General features: G+C 37.5%; 1 protein-coding gene and 1 long non-coding RNA gene across 2 annotated transcripts in view; one reads left to right on the top strand and one right to left on the bottom strand.

Moving 5' to 3' along the window:
- DMTF1 (cyclin D binding myb like transcription factor 1) overlaps positions 1-22,534 on the bottom strand; it is a 42,868-nt gene extending 20,334 nt beyond the window's left edge. Inside the window, exons 1-9 of the mRNA XM_082661550.1 lie at positions 22,401-22,534; positions 20,441-20,580; positions 12,520-12,642; positions 12,115-12,183; positions 11,014-11,130; positions 9,961-10,083; positions 4,833-4,927; positions 1,016-1,130; positions 51-127 (exon numbers count right to left, since the gene is read on the bottom strand). Coding sequence (XP_082517676.1) covers positions 51-127; positions 1,016-1,130; positions 4,833-4,927; positions 9,961-10,083; positions 11,014-11,122 — 519 coding nt within the window. The 5' untranslated portion in view covers positions 11,123-11,130; positions 12,115-12,183; positions 12,520-12,642; positions 20,441-20,580; positions 22,401-22,534. The remainder of the gene's footprint in view (positions 1-50; positions 128-1,015; positions 1,131-4,832; positions 4,928-9,960; positions 10,084-11,013; positions 11,131-12,114; positions 12,184-12,519; positions 12,643-20,440; positions 20,581-22,400) is intronic.
- Positions 22,535-22,626: 92 nt separating this feature from the next.
- LOC309827058 overlaps positions 22,627-24,752 on the top strand; it is a 76,859-nt gene continuing 74,733 nt past the window's right edge. The window contains exon 1 of the long non-coding RNA XR_014297168.1: positions 22,627-22,738. This is a non-coding gene — a long non-coding RNA (uncharacterized lncRNA). The remainder of the gene's footprint in view (positions 22,739-24,752) is intronic.

The raw sequence follows: 24,752 nt of genomic DNA on the forward strand, positions 1-24,752 counted from the left end.
CAATTGGCGATGAAAAAATTAGTGAAACAAAAAAATATGCCATAAGATACCTTCAAATAGCGTTCAATATTGTTCATCAAAATATCAATTTCTTCCTTGGACCACATCCCCTGCTTCCATTTATGTCCTTTAAAAGAAAACAAGTAATGCTATAGAAAATATTATTCCTTGAGAGGAATAAAATGTAGCTAATTTAATGTCTCACTCATCTGAAATCTGAAAAATCCCCAGGTAAAGTTGCTTTTGTGACCTCTGGTTTTTAAGAAAGAATACATTTGACCCTACTAAACAGAGATAATGATAAGTAAAAGATTCATTAAAAATATTACTTCCTCTTAGTTACATCTCTTATCGTTTCAGCAGTATAGGACTTATAAGTACAAAAGCCAAATCACCCTCAAAACTTTCTGAAAAATTTCTCCAGTCAAAAATAAATTTTATGGGCAAAAAAACATGTATAAAAGATTCTAGGACAAGGTAAACATAATATATTGGATACCAAGTGAATAATTTATTCTTAATGAGTACTTACTGTACAGCGGTTGAAAACAATCAATTTACTTACTTTTTGTTTCCTTTCCTTACTTCAGAGTGGCATATACACAACCTCCACTTTGTTGTAGTAACTTCCTAGCAATCCTATGAGCACAGCAGCACTATGAACACCATTACTTTAAACCTCTAAGCCACTTATCAGACCAAAGTTAGTAGCAGAACTTTGAAAAAAGGCTTGACTTCCTACTCCCATAAGCAATAACTGAATTGTCTTTTAAATGACACCACTGTGCATCTGTTTATAACCTACTTCATATCACAGAACTAATGATCAATGATTGAAAAATGAATATTGGTTTCATGGGCCCATTCAGAGCCAAATTTAATTCAATTAGAAAGGCTCAATTACTGTAACTACTCAACCATAATTATGAAGGCCCAACTCAGAATCCTTATGACTACAAGCTCTTCCTTATGTCCATTTTTTCCACTGGACACTAAAATTCACAGTATCTCTTACCTTTGTTAGTTAGAGAATCCTTATCTTCTTTAGTTGTAAACCATGCTTGGCTAACCGCTGAAACCTCCTCATTACCCAAGGGAGATATGTCATCTAGTTGCTCATTCTGTAGAATCTTGAAAAGGTAAAAGAGAAAAAAAAAGTAGCAGCCTGATTTAATACCCAACCTGATTCATCTTTGTTTGTAATGCGAAGCACTATAAAACTCTAATAATGTGAAATCCATTGGTTTTAGATATAATAAAATTATATTCAATTTATAAAGACAAATATTTTCTTGTTCTTTTAATAAGACAGTATGAAAACAAAATTATCTGCATTAACAAAATATGACCTTCATTTAAACAAGTAAGTCAGTACTAGCAGCTTGAATTTTAGAGAATATTGGCTAAGATTCCATTAAGCATTTAAATTAATACACGATACTCGAAGCCATTTGTATATTTATATATGTAAAACAAACTCATATAAAATAAAATGGAAATGCTGGGGTTGATGTCATGATTATTCATGTCCTCACAGGTAGTTTGCTACCTAAATATATAGTCATCTGTAATGTAATCTGTTGCTAAATCTAAAGGATCAACAGGCTAACTCAAAAGATGCTACTGCAAAATCATGATCTGCTTATTGTTTACTGACAACTTTGTTTTAGCCAACCTCTAGAGCTGATTCCTACCCTCCTTAATGTACCTTCTTTCAAAGAACTATATGGTATTACTTTCTATTATTATTGCAGTAAAACAGTCTGTATGAGAAATGTGTAGTTAAAAAATAAGCTTTATTGAGATACAATTCACACATCATAAAATTCACCCTTTAAAGTATACAATTCAGTGGCTTTCAGTATATTTATGAAGCTATCACCAGGTACATTTTCTTTTGTTGTTTTTTTTTAATTTATGTATTTTATTTATTTATTTTTCACTGCGCTGGGTCTTCGTTGCTGTGCACGGGCTTTTTTTAGTTGTGGCGAGCGGGGGCTACTCTTCGTTGTGGTGCATGAACTTCTCATTGCGGTGGCTTCTCTTGTTGCAAAGCACGGGCTCTAGGCGCACAGGCTTCAGTAGTTGTGGTAGGCAGGCTCAGTAGTTGTGGCTCATGGGCTCTAGAGCCCAGGCTCAGTAGTTGTGGCTCACGGGCTTAGTTGCTCCGCGGCATGTGGGATCTTCCCAGACCAGGGGTCGAACCCCTGTCCCCTGCATTGGCAGGTGGATTCTCAACCACTGCGCCACCAGGGAAGCTCACCAGGTACATTTTCAATTAAGGACATACCTAATCCAGCAAATTCTGCAGGAACAAAGCTGTTTTTAAGAGACTTGGCCTTGAGCTAAAGAGAGCTATAGGGTAAGTGAAGAAGATTTAGCAAAAGTGATACCATATCAGGTATGAACCTATTATAGGCAGACCAGGATAAGGGGAGAGTCACATGCCTAGTGACCACTCAACCCAGTTTTGTCTCTGGATTGGATCAACTACTAACCTATGTCACTTTCCGGAGGTAAGTCCTAACAAAGTTTGAACTGTTTTTTGAGTAGGCAGAAACTGGATCTCTACTTCCAAGAAGATATGAAACCCATCTCACTTCGAAAACAGAGAAACTGTCCATGAACAATCAAAGCACAATGCTGTCACCTACTTTATTTTTATATTTGGTGGTAATGAATATTTTGTATTTATAAAAATGTTGTTTTTTAAAACCATAGGCAAAAGCTAGAAATCACTGGAACAAACATGAAAAGCTTTATAACCCTGTATTTATGCATCATACATTTTAGATCTTTTTCTTTTAAAGATTAAGAGGACTTTATAAAGCTGAGAATTGCGACAGACTAGACAGATGATATCCAAGGCCTCTTATATTATGAAGGTCACAATTCTGTAAGATTTGACACAGGAGTTATTCATCAAGGGCAATACAGAGACCTATCAAAAGACCATGATACATATAATACCTACTTTTAAGAAATGTAATGTAGAAAATATCCTGAGATGATCTCTTATATTAATTAGTTCATTAAAAGAATAAAATCACCATTTTCCAAAGTGAGTCTAAATATACAGCAAAGCCCACTCTATGAATCTCACAAATAAACCTGTCATGCCAATTAATCGCTGTCTTTGGGCAAACACTTAATGCCTTATGGCTCAAATTTTTCTGAAGAAGACTTACAATTATTACTTAAACCATATAATGTTAAACAGGAAAAGCCGTGAAATGAAGTAAATAATTATTAACTTTTAGTAGTAATATTCAGCACTGTCAATAAAAGTGAGTATAGAAGGAGACTTAGGTACCTGAAAGGCTATCTATCTATACTTAGTAATAAGTTTAGTAATAAGTATTTTAGTATAGTAAATAGTAATAAGTTTTATAGTATTTTACCCCCATTTTTCGCTATTTTATACATAAATCTTTTAAAGTTACTCAGGCTTTATTAGAATGCTGTTGCTTTCTAAATGAAGCCTTTTTGAGTTGGTTGTAGGGTTTCCTATCTGTAACATATACAGGCTTAGAAATCTAAAAATAAGTATTTCATTCACTAAGCACCTCTTGCAACCACAAAGTACTACATACATTGGGAATTTTTAAACTTTCTAATTGTTTTTCAAGCTCGTCCCACCAGTGGAATGAGGGAAGGGGCATTAGCTACTAAACTACGTGAAATAACTACACCTAGATTGACACAGAAGGGCACAGCAAAAAGCACACTATTTCTGAACTTCTAACTGTGCTGACTTTCACTCCCAACCGAATATTAATCTTATTAAAAAAATTTAGAAATTATTATTTCGTTTATTAAAATGGTAATAACAAACCAAGAGGTTAATATTAAATTGTAATTCATTAAGTCTTCGGAAATAATCCAAACAAAACCGTATAACTTGTCTAACTAGCACTGCTACTGCTCAATCTTATAACTAGGTTGTAAACCAAATCACACATATGTATATAGTTATTTTCAATGTGCTAAAAATGGAATGGAAGTGAGACTACATAGTCTATGAATCTGAAATGAATTTGACAAGACCCATTTTGAAGAAAGAATGTGCCCTATTATTTCTGAGGGTTTAGAAAAAAAATTCTGTCCAAATTCCCACTGAAACCCAAGAGTAGATTATGAGATCTCCAGCCTGGCTCAAAGCTGTTTGAAGCATTCTGGAGACTTGCTTCTCTGGAAATCCTGTCATTCTGGAACCACTGTGAAGCTCCCCACTGCAAACCATTCACAGTACACCGACCTGAGATGTCTTTAGTCCCTGATGTTACATATCAACTTGTAACTACTTTACTTCTTAACTGAAGGGTCATTGGGATGCTTCACATACGAAAAATAATGGTACAATGTCTACTGTCTACTTAAAAGTATTTTATTAAATGAAGAGATGAAGCAAAAGGACAAGCTAGTAAAAAGAAAGAACAATCAGCCAGAAATACACTTACAAGTAAAATATATTTAAGCTGTTGGTTACTGAAGACAGCAAGGAATTCTGATTACTTTTTTTTTTTATGAGACAAATACAGAAGTTCATGTAGGAAAAAGGGCTAATTATTATTTAACCTCTTAACATGCGGTAAAATGTATCTAGTCCTACAGGCACCAAAAGAAACTACCTTAACTACAAATGTTATAAATTGTATCGTTGCTTACAATTCTGAGACTCACATATGTGGGGACTGGAAATCTGAATAAATAAGTTCAACCTCTGTTCTGTGGTTGCTCCTTTGTCAGAAAGAATATATTCTCATCATTTTATCACCTAAGGTATGTGTAAAGGATAATCTTCTTGTATCCAGTAAAAAGACTTACTATACCTGGATCTGTGTCACAGTTCCCTCAGTAATCTCATCATCTGCCACCTCTGTGGTTGCAGTCATGGTCACCTCAAAGCTCTGATCATTTTCTGAAACTTCAAGAAAAAGAACAGTTCAACTCCAGAATAATAATGGCAGCTTCTAATTATTAAAAAATATACCCAAGGAACAAGTATGTGATCATCTAATTTCTTAACATATTCCTTGCCAATATATCTACACATATATATGTGTGTATGTATACATTCATATACACATATTTGCTTAACAAATATCTAATGTGCACCTAATACATGCTAGGCATTGTTCTCGGCAACAACAAACAAAAAACCAAAAATTCTGCCTTCACGGCACTTATAGCCTAGGGGGAAAGATACAAAATGAACACGATATTATGCTGGAGAAGTATTAAGGAGAAAAAATAAAGCATGAAAGGAAATGTGTTGGGAGTGGGGGAGAGTGTTTGAATTTTAGATAGGAGGCCAGGAAAAGTCACCAACACTTGGACTTTATCCATAAAGTCCATATATTATATATCATGCAGGTATATTGAGGAAAAACACTTCAGGCAGATGGAAAGCCAAGTGCAAAAAGGCTCTGAGGTGAGGGCCTGCCTAGATGGTTCACAGGAACAGCAAGGAGGACAGTGTAGCTGGCCAGAGCAGACCAATCAAGATACTGTGTGGGGACTCACAGACCACTGTAAAGACTTTGGCTTTAACTCTTTTCCAATGGGTTGACCATTGGAAGATTTAGAGTAGAGGAGTGGTATAAACTGAGTTTTATTTTAATAGGATCACTCTGGCTGCTAAGGGGAAAATAGCCTGAAGGGCAGCACAGGCTGGAGGGAAATCAGTGAAGAAGCTAATTCAATAATCTAGGTAAGAGAGGTCAGTGGCTTGGACTAGAGTGAAGGCAAGTGAGGGTGATAAGAAGTAGTTCAAATTGTGCATACATGTTGATGGTAGAGCCAATAGGATGTGCGGATAAACCAAATATGAAAGTGAAAAGTCAACGATGGAACTAAAGTTTTTTATCTGAGCTACTGGAAGAATGTACCTGCCATTAATGAGATGGGGAAGACTGCAGAAGAAGCAAGTTTAAAAATGTAGGACGTTTCAGGAGCTCAGATTTAAACATATTCGTTTGAGATAGCCACTAAACCTCTAGAGTCAAGAGAAGTCTGGACTGGAATAAATCTGGTAGTCATTACCAGAGACAGGACTTAAAACCATGAATTCTAGGGAGTGAGTAAAAATGGAAAACAGAAGCAATCTAAGAACTGAGTCCTGGGGCACTCCACATTTAGAGGTTGCGGAGACGTGGACAAGTCAGCGTAAGAGATTAAGAAGGAATGGACAGAGAGAAATGTCTTCCCTGGAAGCCAAGTGATAAAATGTTTCAGGGAGAAGGGAGTGATAAAATTGTTGAAAACTGTCGGCAGATCAAGTAAGACAAAGACTAAAAAAATCACCATTGGATTTAGCAACAAGAAAGTCTCTGGAAAAAACTAAAAAGAAAAGAAGAAAAAGAAAGTGTCTGGAGACATGGGGAGAACAGTTCTGGTGTAGTGATAGAGGTGAAAGACTGACTGGAGTGGGCTTACGGAACAAGGGAAGAAGAAACGGAGGCAATTCTTCCAAGGAACTCTGATCTAAAGGGAAGCAGAGAAATTGGATGGGAGCCCAAAGTGGGCTAAAAGGACGTTTTGAAGAAGAAATTATAGTATGTTTGTAAATGTTGATGGGAATAATCCAATAGAGAATGAAAAATTGATGATTCAGAGGAGAAAGGAAAGAATTGCTACAACTATGTCCTTGAGTAGACAAAAGGGGTGGGATCTAGTACACTGAAGGGTTGGCCTTAGCTGGGTGAAAAGACAGAATATATGGACATAGATACAAGTCAGTGTGTATCTATGGTAGTGGAAACTTACAGAAATTATTTTCTGGCCACTTAAATTTTCTAGGTAGGAAGCAAGGCTATCAGTTGAGAGTGAAAAAGGTAGAAGTAGTACTGGAGATTTCAGAATGTATTAAACAGTCATCTTACAGTGGGAGAAAGAACACTAGATAAGTATGGTATGACTAGCAGGCAACATTAAGAGCCCATTTCAAATTAATGATCATAAACTTAAAGTGAGACTGGTCAGCTTACTTGTGCTGTTTTTCTCCAATCTCTTTCAGTTAGCTGTACCAGTATAGACATAAATAGGCAGACAAATTGAACCAGGGTTGTGGTTTCATCAAAGAATGATGAAGTGAGGGGAGGAAAAAAGGATCTGAGGGTAAATGCAAGACAATGATTATAATGATTAACCATGAAAAACTAGGTAAGGAGGAAACTAGGTAAGGAGGAAACAAGGATACAAGTGAAGGAATAATTTAAAAGTGGTAAGGTCAATGGGTCCCAGTGGGGCAAAGGATCGCAAAAGTATGAGAGGAAGTAATCTGGAAGATAGGAATTAGTGGTAGGAAAACAAAATCTGAAGTAATTACAAATAGACTCCAGTTAATATGCAATAGCAAAAGTGGTATGGGAATGACAAATGAGGCCTTGTGAAGAACAAAAGGAATCAGAGGCTTAGTAACTCCAACAATCCTCTACGAATAATCACTAAGAGTTTTAACAATGAATAGGTAATGGAATAAATGTGTGTAGATGATTGCAAAAAGAAGTGGTAAGTTATCTACACTGATTAACATGAGGGTTAAGAGAACTTTTAAGGCTCAGATAACTTTTTATCAGTTTTATAAAGCATGTAAAGAAAATCTGAATATTAAAGTTAAATCATTAAAACTAATATTCATCTCCATGAAGTCCAGCATAAATTACTCGTGCATTTAATCAGTCCCAGATGATGGTGATAGATATAGGACTTCATGCTTTAGTGTGACTTTTTTTTTTTTTTGGCGGTACGCGGGCCTCTCACTGCTGTGGCCTCTCCCGTTACAGAGCACAGGCTCTGGACACGCAGGCTCAGCGGCCATGGCTCACGGGCCCAGCCGCTCTGCGGCATTTGGGATCTTCCCACACTGGAGCACGAACCCGTGTCCCCTGCATCGGCAGGCGGACTCTCAACCACTGCGCCATCAGGAAAGCCCTGTGTGACTTTTTTAAAATGTAGAAACTTTCCTAAGTTGATTTTATCAACATACTTTTTACAAATCCAGGGAACTTCAAGCCACTCTTCATAAATTCAGTCTTATTGTAAATTAGGCTCCAGAATGTCCTCTTTGGTGATGCTATGACCCAACATCAAATAGCTCATGGGCTTTAATGTCAACACACCATAAAATAGAACAAAATATCGTGTAGTTCAAACCTACAATAATGTTCAAGGCACTCTAACCAAATCAATTAACCAGTCAAAATTTACATCAAAATAATCACTCAAAAATTCTGGCTTAATTAAATATTTTTATTTTATTTTATAACCTGTGGATGTACTGTTCAGCATGGTGACTACAGTTAATAATACTGTACTGTATATTTGAAAGTTGTTACAACAGTAGATCTTAAAAGTTCTTATCACAGGAAAAAAAACTGTATTGACAACTGTGTGGTGAAGGATGTTACTAGACTTATTGTGCTGAACATTTTGCAATATATACATATACATAATATTTGGTATACATATACCAATCATTATGTACACTTGAAACTAATATAATGTCAGTTATATCTGAATTAAAAAAAATTCTAGCTTAGAAAATGTCTATATAGGATTGTATTTGTACAGATAGGCTAATCATGTTCTAAAATTGAGTCATAACATAATAATAGTCAAATTAGGAGAGAGTTTTAAAAATCATATGAATTATCATTAGGAGAGATCATTTAATTAGAAATACATTATGCTTGTATATTGCACAAGTGGAAGCAATATTAGCAATATTAACATTAACACCATTTCTCAACAAAGTCTCATAGTAAACTTATATAATATGGTTTATTTTCTGCTCAATTCAATAAGCAATTAACTCCAAATACAGAGTACATATTTGCTTATGAAGACATGATTTTCCACAATGAAAACCTAGTCTTAGTTTTCTTTCACTAGATGACGATGTGATCTTGCTTGATGCTGACTGCAAAATAAAAGTTCGTGGATATACCAAGACCCTCCTTTGTGCAGAGAGTGCCCCCAACAGCCCTGTGCCCCAACCCCATCGCCAAGGACTAAGATATCTACTCCAGCTTTGGAGGGCCACCACAGTTCAACAAGATTCCATATTCTTTGCTAAACAAACCAGAAATATAATTTAACATTACAGTTGGTGGGTTGTAGTATTTCACCAACAGTATCCCACCCAAAATACTACATCTTCTTAAAATCCAGTCTACTCTAAATGATCTTGGAATATAAATAAACATTTTAAGAACTTTCTTTGTTTTGCATTTTTTTTCCTGGCCGCACTGTGCGGCATGCGGTATCTTAGTTTCCCCGACCAGGGATCGAACCCGTGCCCCCTGCAGTGGAAACACAGTCTTAACAGCGGGGTCGCCAGGGAAGTCCCTTAAGAACTTTCTTAATGAGAATAAACTTATTAGGCTTCGGTCTAACTTCCATTTAGCCATATACCACATGAAAAGAACATAAACTACAAGAACCGGAATGCCTGGGTATGACCTTAGACAAGTTATTACACCTCTCTATACCTTAGTTTTGTCATTTATAACATAGGGAACACTCTCTAGAGTGTGCTTTCTCAATGAGGGTGAATATGCTTCTTGGGAGAAGGTGAAAAGATCTTATTCTCTTTATTAAGAAAGCAAGGACATATATATATATATATATAGTACATTAAAAACAACAACAGTATATTTGTGGTATTACAATTTCATGGGGGAGAGTATGATGATGAAAAAAATGTCTAAAAATGCTCTCAGGAGTGGGGGGCAATTAAAAAAAAGGCTGAGAGATTAAACTAGGCAATATATGTAAAAGTATTCAGAGCCATGCCTGGCACATAAATAAGCACTCATTAACTGCTGGTTAAAAGGAGGTTTTTTGCACTAAGAGGAGAAAAATAATGGGTCCAAGTCTACCTTGAAATGCCAATTTAACCTCTTGGAATGTAAATTTTGATTCAGAAGGAAACTATGTTAATACTCAGTGACTTACGTGGAAGTGCAACAACTGATATGCAAGGAGTGGAATCATCAATACTTTGATCATCCTCAGAAGACAGACAAAGCCTTTTATGTGGAGGTTCAATACTATCTTCTGAGTCTATTTCATCAGCTTCTAATGAAACAAAACAAAACCAAAAATCTCAAAATCTTCAAACCAACAGGAGAAAACAAAATCTTCAACAAACAATGACTGTAAAATAATCTTCTTACTGATTTGCTATGTCAACTAAAGCCAGTCGTGCAAGTGAGACTCACTGTCCTCTCTACGCCTACTGCAGCACCTCAGCTCTTATTCTTATGACAAGGAACTATGAACAAAGGGGTCACTTTTTAAAACATCACACTTTTGTGCTGTTGACTACCTAGCTTTCCAAATATTTCACATGTAAAGACAAGGGTTGGTTATTTAATTCACTCACAACATTCACTGAATGCCTACCATTACTTAAGTTTGAGATACAGAACAATAAGAGATACCCTGACTGTCAAGGAGCTCATAGTACAGTGTAGGAGATGACTAAACTAACAATTTCAAAATGGTGTAATAAGAACTATGAAGGTGGAATGAAGAGGCTGTTATATGAGCACACAGGCATTTAATTTAGACTGGAGGTGAAGGGAGGTTTCTAGAAAAGGTGTCTTAAACTTCAAAAAGAAACAGAAGCCGGGGGAAATGATTATTAACTGGCAGTAGGAGTAATACATGCAGTCATACCGAGGTCCGAGAAGCTTAAAGTATGTTAGGAATATAAAAATAGCTGTGAACTGCTGGAATACCGCTACATGAAATGTGGCAGGAAATGTGGCTGCAAGGAAAGCTGAGATGATGGAAGGCCTATGTGCCAAGTTAAAGAACCTGAACTATATTCTTAAAAACCATGGGAAGCTTATTAAAAAAAAAAACCAAAAAACTTCCTATACTGTGAGTGAATTAAAAAAAACTTCCAAAAAGTTTGTTCATTTGGGTTTTTCCATAACATCTTACAGAAAAACTTGAACTTTTTGGCCAACCCAATACAATTATGTCAGCAGGTTCTCCTACCATTCTGAGGACAGTGAAGAATGAGGTTCCCGTCTGCGTCCCGAGTCAAAGTCACAGAGTTCACAGTTTCTACTGTTACTGTGTCAGAATCCTCTTCAACTGTGCTCATACTCAAATCTGTATAAGAACAGGTTTCAGATTAGGGTTTAAAAAATTATTTCCAAGTATGAACATGAAGTAGCCCAAAGAACCCTGCCCCCCCCAATTTGTATCTGCCTGTAGTATTCTTTATGTGAAATTGCAATGATGCTTCAGGTTTCAAAATGTTTTTTCAAAAGTATAGGGGCTTCCCTGGTGGCGCAGTGGTTGAGAGTCCACCTGCCTATGCAGGGGACACGGGTTCGTGCCCCGGTCCGGGAAGATCCCGCATGCCACGGAGCAGCTGGGCCCATGAGCCACGGCCGCTGAGCCTGCGCATCCGGAGCCTGTGCTCCGCAACAGGAGAGGCCACAACAGTGAGAGGCCCACGTACCGCAAAAAAAAAAAAAAAGTTTATACCAATTATTTAGAATTAGCTGTAATAATCTGCAAGAATCTAAATGCGATGATTAATTAAAAACCTACAGCATTTACTTTTTTAAGAGTTGTTTTTATCACATCCAATGAAAGACAACCTGTTCCAAGTTGTCTGTCATATCAGCAAAAACTCACACCACTTTTTAGTTATTTTTTATTGGCAGCTTTGTGATATATTCAAATAGGTGTTTAACTTCTGATTCTTTACCAGAAGACCCATCACAACTTTTCTCTTAATCTAAGAATTACTTCTCTAAAACACTATTTGCAAGTATTTAAGCTCTATTATTATCTGAAAAACAGGAACACTAAATAATTCTTCCTGCTGTTTTTTTCATATTGAACAAGTACATATATCTGTCACTGACCAAACTGTTTTCCTAACAGATATGGATCTAGGTCTTATTTTGAAATAGAGAACTGGATTTTGCTTAAAGTGCCTTTACCTGTTATTTTACACATATATTATTTCTCTTTTGTTCAGACAGACTGAATAAGTAGCACTTTGAATACAGTATCTCATGGCTGACAGGGGGAAATGCCCTGAATTGTAATCAATGGCCTGATTGAAGTCTTTGGGCTTACCTTGTAATGTTCAATGAAGTTCTTGCCTCAATACTCAATTTTGGTCTTGTCCACATACTTTTTTACCAACTAAATAATACAGAGGACATAAGCCTTGATGTGTATTAATCATTCAATATTTATTTGGTTGCTATATACAAGATATTAGTCTGTACATATATTTGCCATTTACACAAATGCATTTTCCCTTAGCAGAAAAACTTAAGAACTATTAACATTTACATGGTGAAGATCTACTGATTCACTCAAGTTCTACTGTACAAATTACTGTTTTAAAAGGACATCATTCATTTTACAATGGTAAAGATGCCATTCCCCAATTAAAGATAAGTAGAGGTCATGATTTAGTTATGACTAAAATTTGCAAATCATGAGGTAAGGTCCCTGGAACAAAGGAATGCTTACCTAGCAAACAGATGGATCAGCTATAGCCCTTCCCACAGAATCGAGTTGCCTTCCCTTTGCCACCAGCATCACTTTCATGTTATCCAGATTGTTTCTCCTCCATGTTCCTACCTCTGCAACACTCTGAAAAAGTAACAGCATTATACAATCAGGCTTACTGAGAACAAACAACTGTGTGCTAGCAGTATGCTGATGACAATCTAGCCTCAAGCCTCTGTGATGTCTCAACTAGAAGAAGAAGGACAAAACCAGAATTCTTCCGTAAGTAGACCTTTTGGAAATCAGCCTCTGAAAGAATTCTCCAATGAAGGGCAGAAATGACGGGATCCTATGCCTACTAAGTCAGTTTATAGGCAGTTTCTTAGCCCAAGTTGCCCCTCATCAAGCAGTCAAACTTTCTCGGAAAAAATAGGTTGAATTACACCAGTGGTTCTATGAACTGTAGATCTGGGTACATGTAACATGACCTAGGGTGTATACCAACCAACAATACCACAAATATTACCAGTAACTATATTTTTCTTTATAATAATTAACATCTCTCTTTAAATGTAGTACCATATTTCATCTTAAAGCATTAGAAACTACATAATATCTGTTAACAGCTCTGCCCAGGGATCTGTGGGAAAAAAGGAATCCTAAACAATCAGGCCAGAAAACATAAATTACAAGAAAGCTTTTGAATGTATTGTGAAACTTACAAAATCTGAAATGATTTGATTTTTTTTAAAATTTATTTATTTTATTTATTTATTTTTGGCTGCATTGGGTCTTCTTTGCTGTGCTTGGGCTTTCTCTAGTTGTGGCAAGCGGGGGCTACTCTTGGTTGCGGTGCACAGGCTTCTTATCGTGGTGGCTTCTCTTGTTGCAGAGCACAGGCTCTAGGCACATGGGCTTCAGTAGTTGTGGCACTCAGATTCAGTAGTTGTGGCTCACGGGCTCTAGAGCACAGGCTCAGCAGTTGTGGCACACGGGCTTAGTTGCTCCGCGGCATGTGGGATCTTCCCGGACCAGGGCTCGAACCCGTGTCTCCTGCATTGGCAAGTGGATTCTTAACCACTGTGCCACCAGGGAAGTCCCCATGATTTGATTTTTAAAGGTTTCTTTCAATAAACTTCTCATCTTCATCCCAAAGGATCAACCGAAAATTAAAAAGCACAGCAAGATTTAAGGTTCAAGGGGATGTTTCAGCAAAAACCAATGATTAAAATTCTCATTTTTGCAGTATTCTAATTAGAACTCCTCTCTAGGATGGGTATCTTTGAGAACTGCTATATATAAATAAGTCTGTAGTGCAAAAGGTACAGATCCTGCTAGAGAAACATCCAGTCAGTTAACAGATTTCATGTTGTTCTCACTTCAGAATCCATTAAAATGTTTAAAAGCTGGTTTGTAAAGTAATACCTACTGTAGAAGATGGAGAAATTAAATGGTAAAAAAAGAAAAAAGAAGTTAAAACCACCCATAAACTTGCCAAAATCATACTTCACTCTTGTTGATGTGTGTGTGTTTGTGTATGAGGCTATACTGTAGAAGCAATTTTATATACTGCATTTTAGAGTTCATTCACATTGAAAAATGTGAAGGAAACCAAGCTAGGTATTTAACTGAAGTTTTCTGTATCGTTTAAAACTTCCACTGCATAAAAAACATGACGTTATCCAACAAATAGCCTATAACTGGACATTTACATTCTTCCCAATTTTTCATTTCCGTAAAACACTGAAACATTCATACACTATTTCTTTAAACAATATTAATTACTGAAAATTATTAGATCAAAGAATACAACAAAATAAACTTTTAAATCATGCTGCAGTCTATTTTCCAGAAAGGATGTACAAATTTATATTCCAACCACTGAGGTGTAAACTCTACTCCTAGTAGTAAATAAAAATACCTTGCCACTAGTATTTTTATTTAAAAAGAAACAACAAAGCAAAAAAATAACAAACCCAGCACAACTCCTCATGTGATAGGTACAAAATGGTTACTGGTTTAGCAATTTAATGACTGTCATCTTAGGACCCAAATTAATCTAAAACTTCGGGAAAAAGAGAAAATAAAGGTGGATTTGAGAAGATATGGTAAGATACAAGGAAAGGTATCTTAAGGTAAGATACAAGGTAAGTACAAGGAAAAAGGAGTCTGAAATAGCTAGATGAGAGTATTTCATTCTTGATAACCTGTACTGGGGTTAGAGGTCGATCCCATGCAGTGTACTAGCTTTAAATCAGGAATCTAGGTTCATTTTAAAAAGTCTGATAATTCATGTTAGAGATGAGTAAATGCTTCTACACTGCTTTGCAAATTAACTAGCATATCTGTTCAATCAACAAATATATATCACATGTGCAATGTGCCAGGGACTCTCTAGGCACTGGGATATAGTGGCTACTTTTTTTTAACCCCCAAAGATAAGCTCTTGACTTACCTTCCTAGGGTTTTCCCCTCTTGTACTTACAGCTACACAGTCTGGATTTAGTAATATTTAAGAAACTCACCTAATTTTATTTTTAATTTACTTTTTAAGGTAACACATTTACATGGTTCAAAATTCAAAAGGTAAAGGTGAAGTCTACTTTCCACTCTAGTTCCCCAGACCCCCTGCCTGGAGGTAAACAATGCTGTCAGCTTCTCATGCCTCCTTCCAGTTATTTTACTCATATATGTCAATATATTCCTCCCTGCTACATACACTTTTTATAGAAATAGCATCATACTACAAATAGGGAAGCTTACCCTAATGGCTACTTTATATTTCTTCATCAGCAAGTACTGTAAGCCAGCCAACAGATTAACAGCAAAGTCCCCAAGGTGGGACCTGATTTGGCCTGGCAGGAGGGGATTAAAAAAGAAAGCCACTATGGCAGAGGCTTCCGAGCAAGGAGAGTAGCTGAATTTAAGGCTGGAGAAAAAGACAGGGGCACATCTCACAAGGGCTTATAAATCCTTGGACTGTTTTAAATTGGGAAATATAATTTACATTTTGAAAAGATCATTCAGACTGCAATATGGAGAATGGATAAGGGAGTAAGTCACGAAACAAGCAGCTGTCCAAGAGATGATAGTCATTTGGAATAGGTGGCGGAAATCAAAGAAAGGAGCCTGGACAGAGGATTTATTTTGGAGGTAGTGTTGACAGGATTTGCTGAAAGTAGATTAAGAGATGAGGAGCTATTTCAAGATGATTCCCTACACTTTTGGCTTGAATAATTGAGTTTGGGGGCACTAGAAGATATTTATTAAATATTTTTATTACTGTTAATATTAACAAGTTAAGATATACGGCACCCAAATGAAGATGTCAAGTTGCCAGTTGGAAGCTGGAATTCAACAGGCAGGGATTAGACCTGTAAATTTGAGTTAGTGGCATGCAAATTGTTTTTAAAGATAAGATCACCTAGAGAAGTTAGAGAAGACAGCCTAGAGTTCTGAAGCAGAAGTCAAGCAATGCACAAACAAGGAAAGGAGACTGAGAAGGACCAGCCAGGGATACAGGAGGAAAACTAAGAGATGTTACTTAAAAGGCTTGAGAGTGTTTTTCAAGGAGCATTAAGTAGTTGACTGTTAAATACTGCCGAGAGGATAAGATGGAGAAGTGACTACTTGATTTGGCAATAAGTAGAACACTGCTGACCTACTGGAATACAGAGAATTGGAAGTACGGAAGGTAATACAAAACAGGTCTTGTACAAGGTTTAGCTCTCAAAGAAAGCAGAGTGAGAAGATCTACGGTAGAGTCAAGACAGCTGTTATTTATAGGAAGAGTACATCTGTATTTTAATATGACTATTAGAGTAACTGAAAAATGTTGGTAAATAAATCAACTTACGATAGTAAGGTACAAAGTTGAGTAATTTAGGGCCTTGAACTGTAATTCATTATACGTGAAACTATGCTTAACTTCAAAACCCGTTCCCCATTTGGTTTAATAGGGAAATATATCAGGAAGATCTCCAATTCTAACATCAAAATTTTGGTTCCCTTTGGGGCAAGTAAATACACATCATCAGCCTATTTTTTTTATAAACTTTTCTTTACAAGACAATCTACATATTTATTTATTTAGGCCACACCTCGAGGCATGATCCCTACCAGGGATCAACCTGCGGCTCCTGCACTGCAAGCGCAGAATCTAACGACTTCCCTGGTGGACCACGACGAAGTCCATCAGCCAAGTCCACCATCAGCCTATTTAGATCTTCCTTTCTTTCTCTCAAATGGGTTATACCATACGCACTACTTTTTTTTAACCAACCAGAAGTGAGAACATGAAAGGAAAAAATTTTAACAGCCATTTTAATTGGTGAAATGGCATTCTGGCACGTTTCCATCATTTGGTGGATATATTAATGCCTTAGTAAAATCAAGAAAAGAATACCTGAAATGTGGTACAGAACAGGTATTATACTCACATTTAAATGAGAAATGTATTTGTTTACATTTATAGCTCTCAATGAACAAGATGACCCTACTCAATGTAGAACCAAAAAACCTACTACTCTTGGATCTGTTAGTTAACATAGACTTTAAAGACATGATCTACTCCATTCCAGTATTGATGTAAAGTTTTTATTCATTAGATTATCTTAAACTGGTATTTCCATCAATTGAGTCTACATAATTGTCCTGGTTTATCAGGCAACTAAGTGTCATAATCTTCTAAAAACTAGATCAAACCAAGAAAAGTGGCATTTCTTCCTGGTTTTGGGACTAGTTTCTGTAGATAAATGTTTACTGGTTCCCAAGCACAGGACTAGTACAAATGGGGAAGGGTAGATTCTATTATTAGAGATCATGAGAAGCACAGAGCTAACACTTGCTGACCCTTGATGCTTGAAGATGCGATTCTTCATTGCAAGATGGGATGAGACTACATGGTGTGAAAAACATTCAGTACTATAAAATAGTTTTATAAGGGGAAATCAAGCAAGCTACAGAACGTAAAGTACCAGAATTTTATTGGATGAGGCAAAGACTGAGAAACACTAGCTGACGCAAAGTTTTTGGCATAATTCAACTAATAAGGCAGTAAGGACACATTTAGTTTTCAGATGTCTTTTTTCCTGCCCCAATATAATAAGAAAATTACTCATTTTCCTTTTTTTTTTGGTGATAATCTTCCAAATCTTTCAGCCATATATTAACATACCTATTTTTAATTGTTTTTACGATACTGTGATCATACTGTCACATCTTTTATAACTTTTTTTTTTGCACTTAACTTTATGGGGAGCATTTTCCAATATTAGTAGTTATTCTTCCATAGCACTTTAAATGGGTACATGGTACCTAAACTTATCTAACCATTAACCTATTACTGAACATTTTTGTTTTCAAGGTCTTGCTATTATAGACTCCATATTGGCCACGACCATACCTTAGGTGGTACATAACTAACGCCTTAGGAAATGCTTGTAAGGGGATTTGCTTAGTAACATACAATAAAAAATCTGAAAGATATGTTTTGAAATTTTTTTTTTGAAAGAATGAAAACTCTGCTAAATTGAAAGTCTTAGTGAAGACTTTCACTAAGAAGAGAATAGGTAACAAATTCCTGGACTTCCCTGGTGGTGCAGTGGTTGAGAATCGCCTGCCAATGTAGGGGACACGGGTTCAATTCCTGGTCTGGGAAGATCCCACATGCCATGGAGCAACTAAGCCCACGTGCCTAGAGCCCGTGCTCTGCAACAACAGAAGCTACCGCAGTGAGAAGCCCGCGCTTGCCACAACTAGAGAAAGCCCGTGTGCAGCAACGAAGACCCAACACAGCCAAAAATAAATAAGTATATTTTTTTAAGTAAAAATAACTTAATAAAAAGAAAAAAAAATTCCTATATCCTGAACATGGGGACATAGAGGGATATCAGGAAACAGACAAAGCCACAGACATCTTAAATATTGATTTTATTAAATATAGGAATGAGGTCACTTCACAGTTGAGGTTGAATGCTTTAGATTATGGTCCCAGGGGATTTGTTCTTCTGTATACTTTGTGGAAAAGTTTGAGAAAGAGAACTATAAATGAACATACAAGCATACTGAATTAAGGTACTTAACATTCATTATGGCTTGGTTTTAAGATAATATGACTATATACCATAAAACGTCAATAAAGATATTAACAGGGTTTATTATAATAGGCTTTAATTGTTTTAAGATGTTGATTTCAATTACCAACTACTGAAAACAATGACACTATTAGAGTAAAAAAAATTACTTGGTAGTATGATTCATTTCAAGGTACAGCATTTCATACCTGGTTTGGCAATACAACCATATTGCTTATTAAAAAACAAAAATGTTGTCTTTTACCCGGTGCATGATTTAAGAGCTATACAATGTGTATTTGGCTACATTTTAAGATTTCAGCCATTGAAAACTGAGCCCTTTAAGCAAGGCATCATCAGAAGCTCTTTAAAGGTAATACATTATCACTATAGTTCTGATATACACTGAAGCCAATTTTTAAACCACACTTCTGCAACAGATACTAAAATACACATAGACAGTAAATAAACCTAAAGAGCATTTTTTTGCTGCCTAACACCTGATGGTCAAAAAGATTAGTTTTGACAACCGGTTACTTGGAAGAAGGGCTTGACAACACAGTGCACACAACTAAAATGACAGCTAAAAAAATGGCATAAGGTTAATACAAACACACACACACACACACACACACCCCGCCAAACAAAAAGACAATTAAATTGTTCATAAAGAGCTCTCCAGTGTGCTTTTTCATGACAACTTCTTTCTGGTATTCATTGGTGGAATGGGATCTTTCTATAAACGTGAAAAAGGAGACATGATAGACAGGTTTCTTCTTTTATTTAAGTTTATCATTTACCTTTACGGAATCAAAACAAAAACAAAGCCTACTTGTGATTTCTATTACAAGCATCCTCTTCACAAAAGGAAAAAAAGTGAAGGAGAGAAATAATATGAAAGAAAATACCACATACATTTGATAACTCTGTATTTTATATTTAATGCCCTTGGCAATAGGTTTATCACTTTCTCAGGTCACTGCGTAGCATTTAAGGACAGAAAAGGCTTTGGAGCTGAATTTGCAAAGCATTTAGAAGCATACCAATTCCTAAGGAATCTTCTTATATGAGGGGGAAAAAAAAGGTGCTAAAAATGATGGTGGTAAGAGAAAACGATTAAAAAAGAAAACTCCATTTTGACGAGGCAGGTTAAATAGTGTTATATAGACAGCCTCTATATATGATATTAAAAAACTGGAACTCTTCCTAATCTTTTCAAAGTTTTGATGTCTTTACAACAAAACACAGTTCCCACCCCCCCTCAATATTTTAACAGCTATGTGCCAGGCTGTATATTCCTAGGGACACTTGTTTCACATTATCTTACTCATCCTCACAAGTGTTAACCTAAGTCAGTGTTCTCAATGGAGCATGAAAACAACAACTGTTTAAAATAATGAGATGTTATTTTCAGGACATACAAGCTTATTACAACATTAATAAAAATTAGGATCTGTAGTTGTTGGAGAGATAAGTGAGCAGAAAGATAAATATTATGTGGGAAAAGTAAGGACTAGTTTTGTTTTTATTTCAATATTAACTAGTAACATCTAGCTAACCTTACAAATACACTTATCTCTCCCGCTGCCTTGGGCTGAAATGAGGTAACTTTTCTACATCTTAAAAAAAGCCTGTAAAAAGAAGAGAACTTGGGAAAAAGAAAGAAAAAAAACAACTAAAGAAGACAACTACCTTCTTTCGGGGTATAATTCTCTACCAATAACCATTTCCCGTGACTGCTTCCCCTCAAAATACTTCTAAAACCTGAACACCCAGAGAAAAATGTTTATATAGCATATATTTATTCATGGAACTGCTCAAAGTGTGGACTTAAAGTTCTATATAAGTATGCAATGCCCAGTACTTACTGATTAACTGTTGATGAAGACAGGGCAATAGCATTTTGGCTCCACCATCTAGCTCAACTGCAATCAATTAAAGAGATTCACGGAGAATATGCAGGTTCTAGATCAGTCCCAAAAAGCATATTTTGGGGTGAGCCTATCAACTAAAATAGTAAAAAAAAAAAAAAAAAAAAAATTAGCTTTTTTGGTGGCACATAAAGTACTTACTTAGTATATGGGAGTTAAAATAAGATTATCATAAAACATGAAATATTTTTTCTTCATAACTAACACGTAATTTTTTCCCCAGAAATGATCAGGCTAGTTTTTGTCCCTTGTGAATGAAGGGAAAAAAACTTTATTCTCACACCAAATTTTAGTCAGATTGACAATTTTTGTAACGGTAAGGAACATACACTTAATTTCTCCCTGAACCTTAACTAAGTCTCTAAATCTTAACCTAATAAATGTATCTTACCACCACTACAGCATAACAGTAAAAAGATAAGTTTTTGGTGTATTATCAGCACGGTCTTTAAACGTTTAAATGCTGGTAAATTATTCAAATTACTAAATAAATAAATAGAAAAAAATGCAGTGACACACAAAGTTATTTGAAACACAAGTTTAAGAGCAGCTCAAAGAAAAAAAATCTGAAGTAATGGAAAAATATGAAAATCCTTCCCTGAAAAATAGTGTTTCTCTCTGTAAACTTTCAACACAATGCAAGAATGTCTTACTTGAACTGGAGCTTAAAAGCTATAAATGGTTGTCTTCGGGAAATCAAAATAAAGGTAAAATCGATAAAAGATAAAATACTTCCAAACGGTATTACTGTAAGTTTAAAATACTGAACATTAGGAAGTAATCCTACAGAATACGCTTTTTGTCAAATGTCCCAACAAGCAGCCTCACCTACGGTCAGAAAGAAGGTGCACAACGATCAATCAAGTTACGAGAAAATAACCATTGAATGTGAATTTCCAAATTCAATCAGGGAAAGGGAGCCCTGACTTTTACATTTCACAGATTAATCACCTCTCCTTATCTACACCGAATTTTTATTCTAAAAACACATGCTGTACCATTCAACTGCATAGAATTGGCCACTTCTACCCTCAAACCTATGCCGCAGATTCCCTAAAGATTCTCAAAGTCTGTTTTAAAGGACGAAGAAAATTAAAAAATTTTAAAACTTCCTCGGAACTCGTCAAAACACGACAATCCCTATGTTGCAGGCTCATTTTCCTGTTCTCTGCCGGGTTAGGGCTGTCTCCCCGCACTTCAGCTCCTATGTTTCCCTTTTAAAAGAGACTCAGGCTGACAGTGATGGTTCGGTCAGCAACCCCGATCCCTTCCGCTTAGGCCATGAACAGCTGAGCGAGAGTGAACCCCAAAAGGTGGGAGAAGAGTCGAAGAGGCGAAAAGGTAAGAGGAAAAAATAGGGGGTGCGGTGGGGTGGCGCGAGACAAGCCCCAACTCTCTCGATCCCATCCAAGCTCACCTCTCCTTCACTGTACCAAATAAAAACGAAAAGGTAACAAAAACGTAAAAAAGAAACCCTACGAAAAAGCAAGGAAGGCTTCCTTACTCTCGGGGTTCCCGGGCCCGATTCTCTCGCCAATCTCCCGGCCCACCCCACCCCACCCCCAGGGGTCCCGGCGCCATTTAGCTCCTACGAAGCCGCCGCCATTTTCCGCCCCCGCCGGATCGCTAGCTGTGCCTCGGCGGCTGCTCGCTACCCTGCTCTGCAGCCCACGCCACCGCCACAGGCCCGGCCCCGAGAGGGAGGCCCTGGCGTGAGCGTGCGGGGACTGCAGCTTCAGCGTCACGAAGGCCCAACTCCCACCCCGCCCGCGGTGCCCGAGCGCCGGCAGCTGGCGCCGGCCGGCGAGAGCAGGCGGGCAGCAAGGGGGCCGGACAGGCTCCACTGGGCGGAGCGGCCCTAGCGGCGCCTGGGACCTGAAGCTTCCATCGCACTTACTTCCTGTTTTGGGTCCGGGCACTTTGGAAGAACCAGGATGGAGGCTCCAAAAAATACCAGGATGGAGGAAGCAGCCACGGGCAAGAGTGGCTGCAGCTGGAGTGAGCGAGCGCGACAAGCCACCGGAAACGGAGCTACGGCCGCGCCCCGCCCCCAGCCCCCGCGCGCTCCCCCGCCCGGCCTCCTCTCCCTGGGGGCGGCCCTGCGCGCTGGCCGTGGCGTCACTTCCGGCCAAGTCGGAGCGCGAAAAAAGGTCCTTGGTTATTTGAGCTTCGAGACCCGTCTGAGTGGGAGTTGTTCGTTGTCTGCTCTTTTCTCCTCCTCCTACAAGGAAATAGGTACTGACTGCTGCCATGAAGGAGGACCTTCTTTCTTTGGCGCAACTGTGGTTTTCCTGGCTCGGCGACAGTTGGGCCTCGCCAGCCGACTTTCGTAATTATTCTGGGCCTCGGAGCGGAGGGAGCCTCGCGTGTGGAACTGTTAGAAAGCGGGGTCTGGGTGCAGACGATAACCGGGAATTGTATGTCTGGCTCTTCTGACTTGGTCTGCCTTGCCGTAGGCGCGTAGAGGTGTTACCCGTTGGGCGTATGATGCAATTCTTGGTGAAATGTATCCTGTGTGAATATGCTGTTCTGTAGTGCACAGTACGCCTTATAAAACACGGCTTTTCTAAAGTGGATGCTCTTCAGCTAGGCTGGGGAGCTTTCAGGGAAGACCAATACTCGGCCCCGCCCCCAGAGAGTCTTTAAGCTTCCAGAGACTCCTGCAGAGATTTTTGTTTTGAAAGAGTCCTGAAAATTTTTTTAATTAATTTTTTTTACTGGAGTATAGTTGATTTACAATGTTGTGTTAGTTTCTGCTGTACAGCGAGTCAGTTATACATGTACATGTATCCACTCTTTTTTAGAGTCTGTTCCCATATAGGTCATTACAGAGTTGGGAATAGAGTTCCCTGAGCTATACAGTAGGTTCTCGTTACGTAGCTCTTTTATTTAAAGTAGTGTGTATATGTCAATCCCAATCTCCCAAAGAGTTCCGAAGATTTTAGTGGTCAGAACCCTGTTACAACTCTTCTTAGGATTCATTTCACTTGTTTATAAAATTGATTTATTGTACGCTGCTTTTCTTTTGCTAGTGGGATGAGAGGAGTTTAGAAATTAGATTAGACAAATGTTCTTGCATCCAGCAACTATGTGTAGACTTAACACTACATTGTCACAATGGGAGTGTAGTGAGCATCGGTTGTAAAGGTCAAATGAAGACCGTCAAGAGTGTGTATACTACGTCTTGAATTGATCTTAATTAATGAAGTTGATAATGCTTAGTGATTTCTTTTCCTCTCTTTTGGCTTTAAAAAAAATGTTTTTTGCAACCCCGGTTTCTTTTGAATACAAAATGTTGTTGGAAGACTTCGTGGAAGTGACACTAATTCATTGAAGAAAGGGGAAAAAGTACACACTGAAATGGGTTTAGTTAGATAAATATTTGTTTCGATTTTAAGCCAAATGTACACAGTTTTCACCAGTAGTCCACATTATCTATTCTTTGGGGTAACTGTCTCACTCATAAATGTTGCATTTCATAAAAGAGAGTGTAAAACGAAATACCATCACACACCAATTAGAAGTGCTAAAATCCCAAACGCTGACAACACCAAGGGCCGATGACGCTTTGGAGCAATAGGAACTCTCATTCATTGATAGAGGGAATGCAGAATGGTACAACCACTTTGGAAGACAGTTTGGTGGTTTCTTACAGAGCTAAGCATATTCTTACCATGTGATCCATTAATTGCTCCTTGATATTTACCCCAAATAGTTGAAACCTTACCTCCACATAAAAAGCTGCACAGAGAGATTTATACCAACTTCATTGTAATTGCCAAAACTTAGAAGCAACCAAGATGTGCTTCAATAGGTAAATGGATAAACTGTGGTACATCCATACAATCGAGTATTCAGTGCTAAAAAGAATTGAGCTGTCGAGCCGTGAAAAGATGTGGAGGAATCTTAAATGCATGCCACTAAGTGAAAGAAGTCTATCTGAAAAGGCTAACTACTGAATGATTCCAACTATCTGACTTTATGGAAAGGGCAAAACTATGGAGATAGTAAAAAGACCAGTAGTTGCCAGGGTTTGAGGCCAGAGGAAGAGAAATAGGTGGAGCACAGAGGATTTTTTAAGGCAGCGAAATGATTTTGTATAATGCTGTAATGGTAGATACATGGCATTATACGTTTATCAAAACCCATACAATGTACAACACAGATAGTGAACCCTAATGTAACCCACGGACTTTGGTTGTTAATGATATATCAGTGTTGGTTCATCATTTGCAAATAAATGTACCAC

Source organism: Grampus griseus, assembly GCF_964374135.1.
Source record: "Grampus griseus genome assembly, chromosome: 9".
NCBI classification, from domain to species: Eukaryota; Metazoa; Chordata; class Mammalia; order Artiodactyla; family Delphinidae; genus Grampus; species Grampus griseus.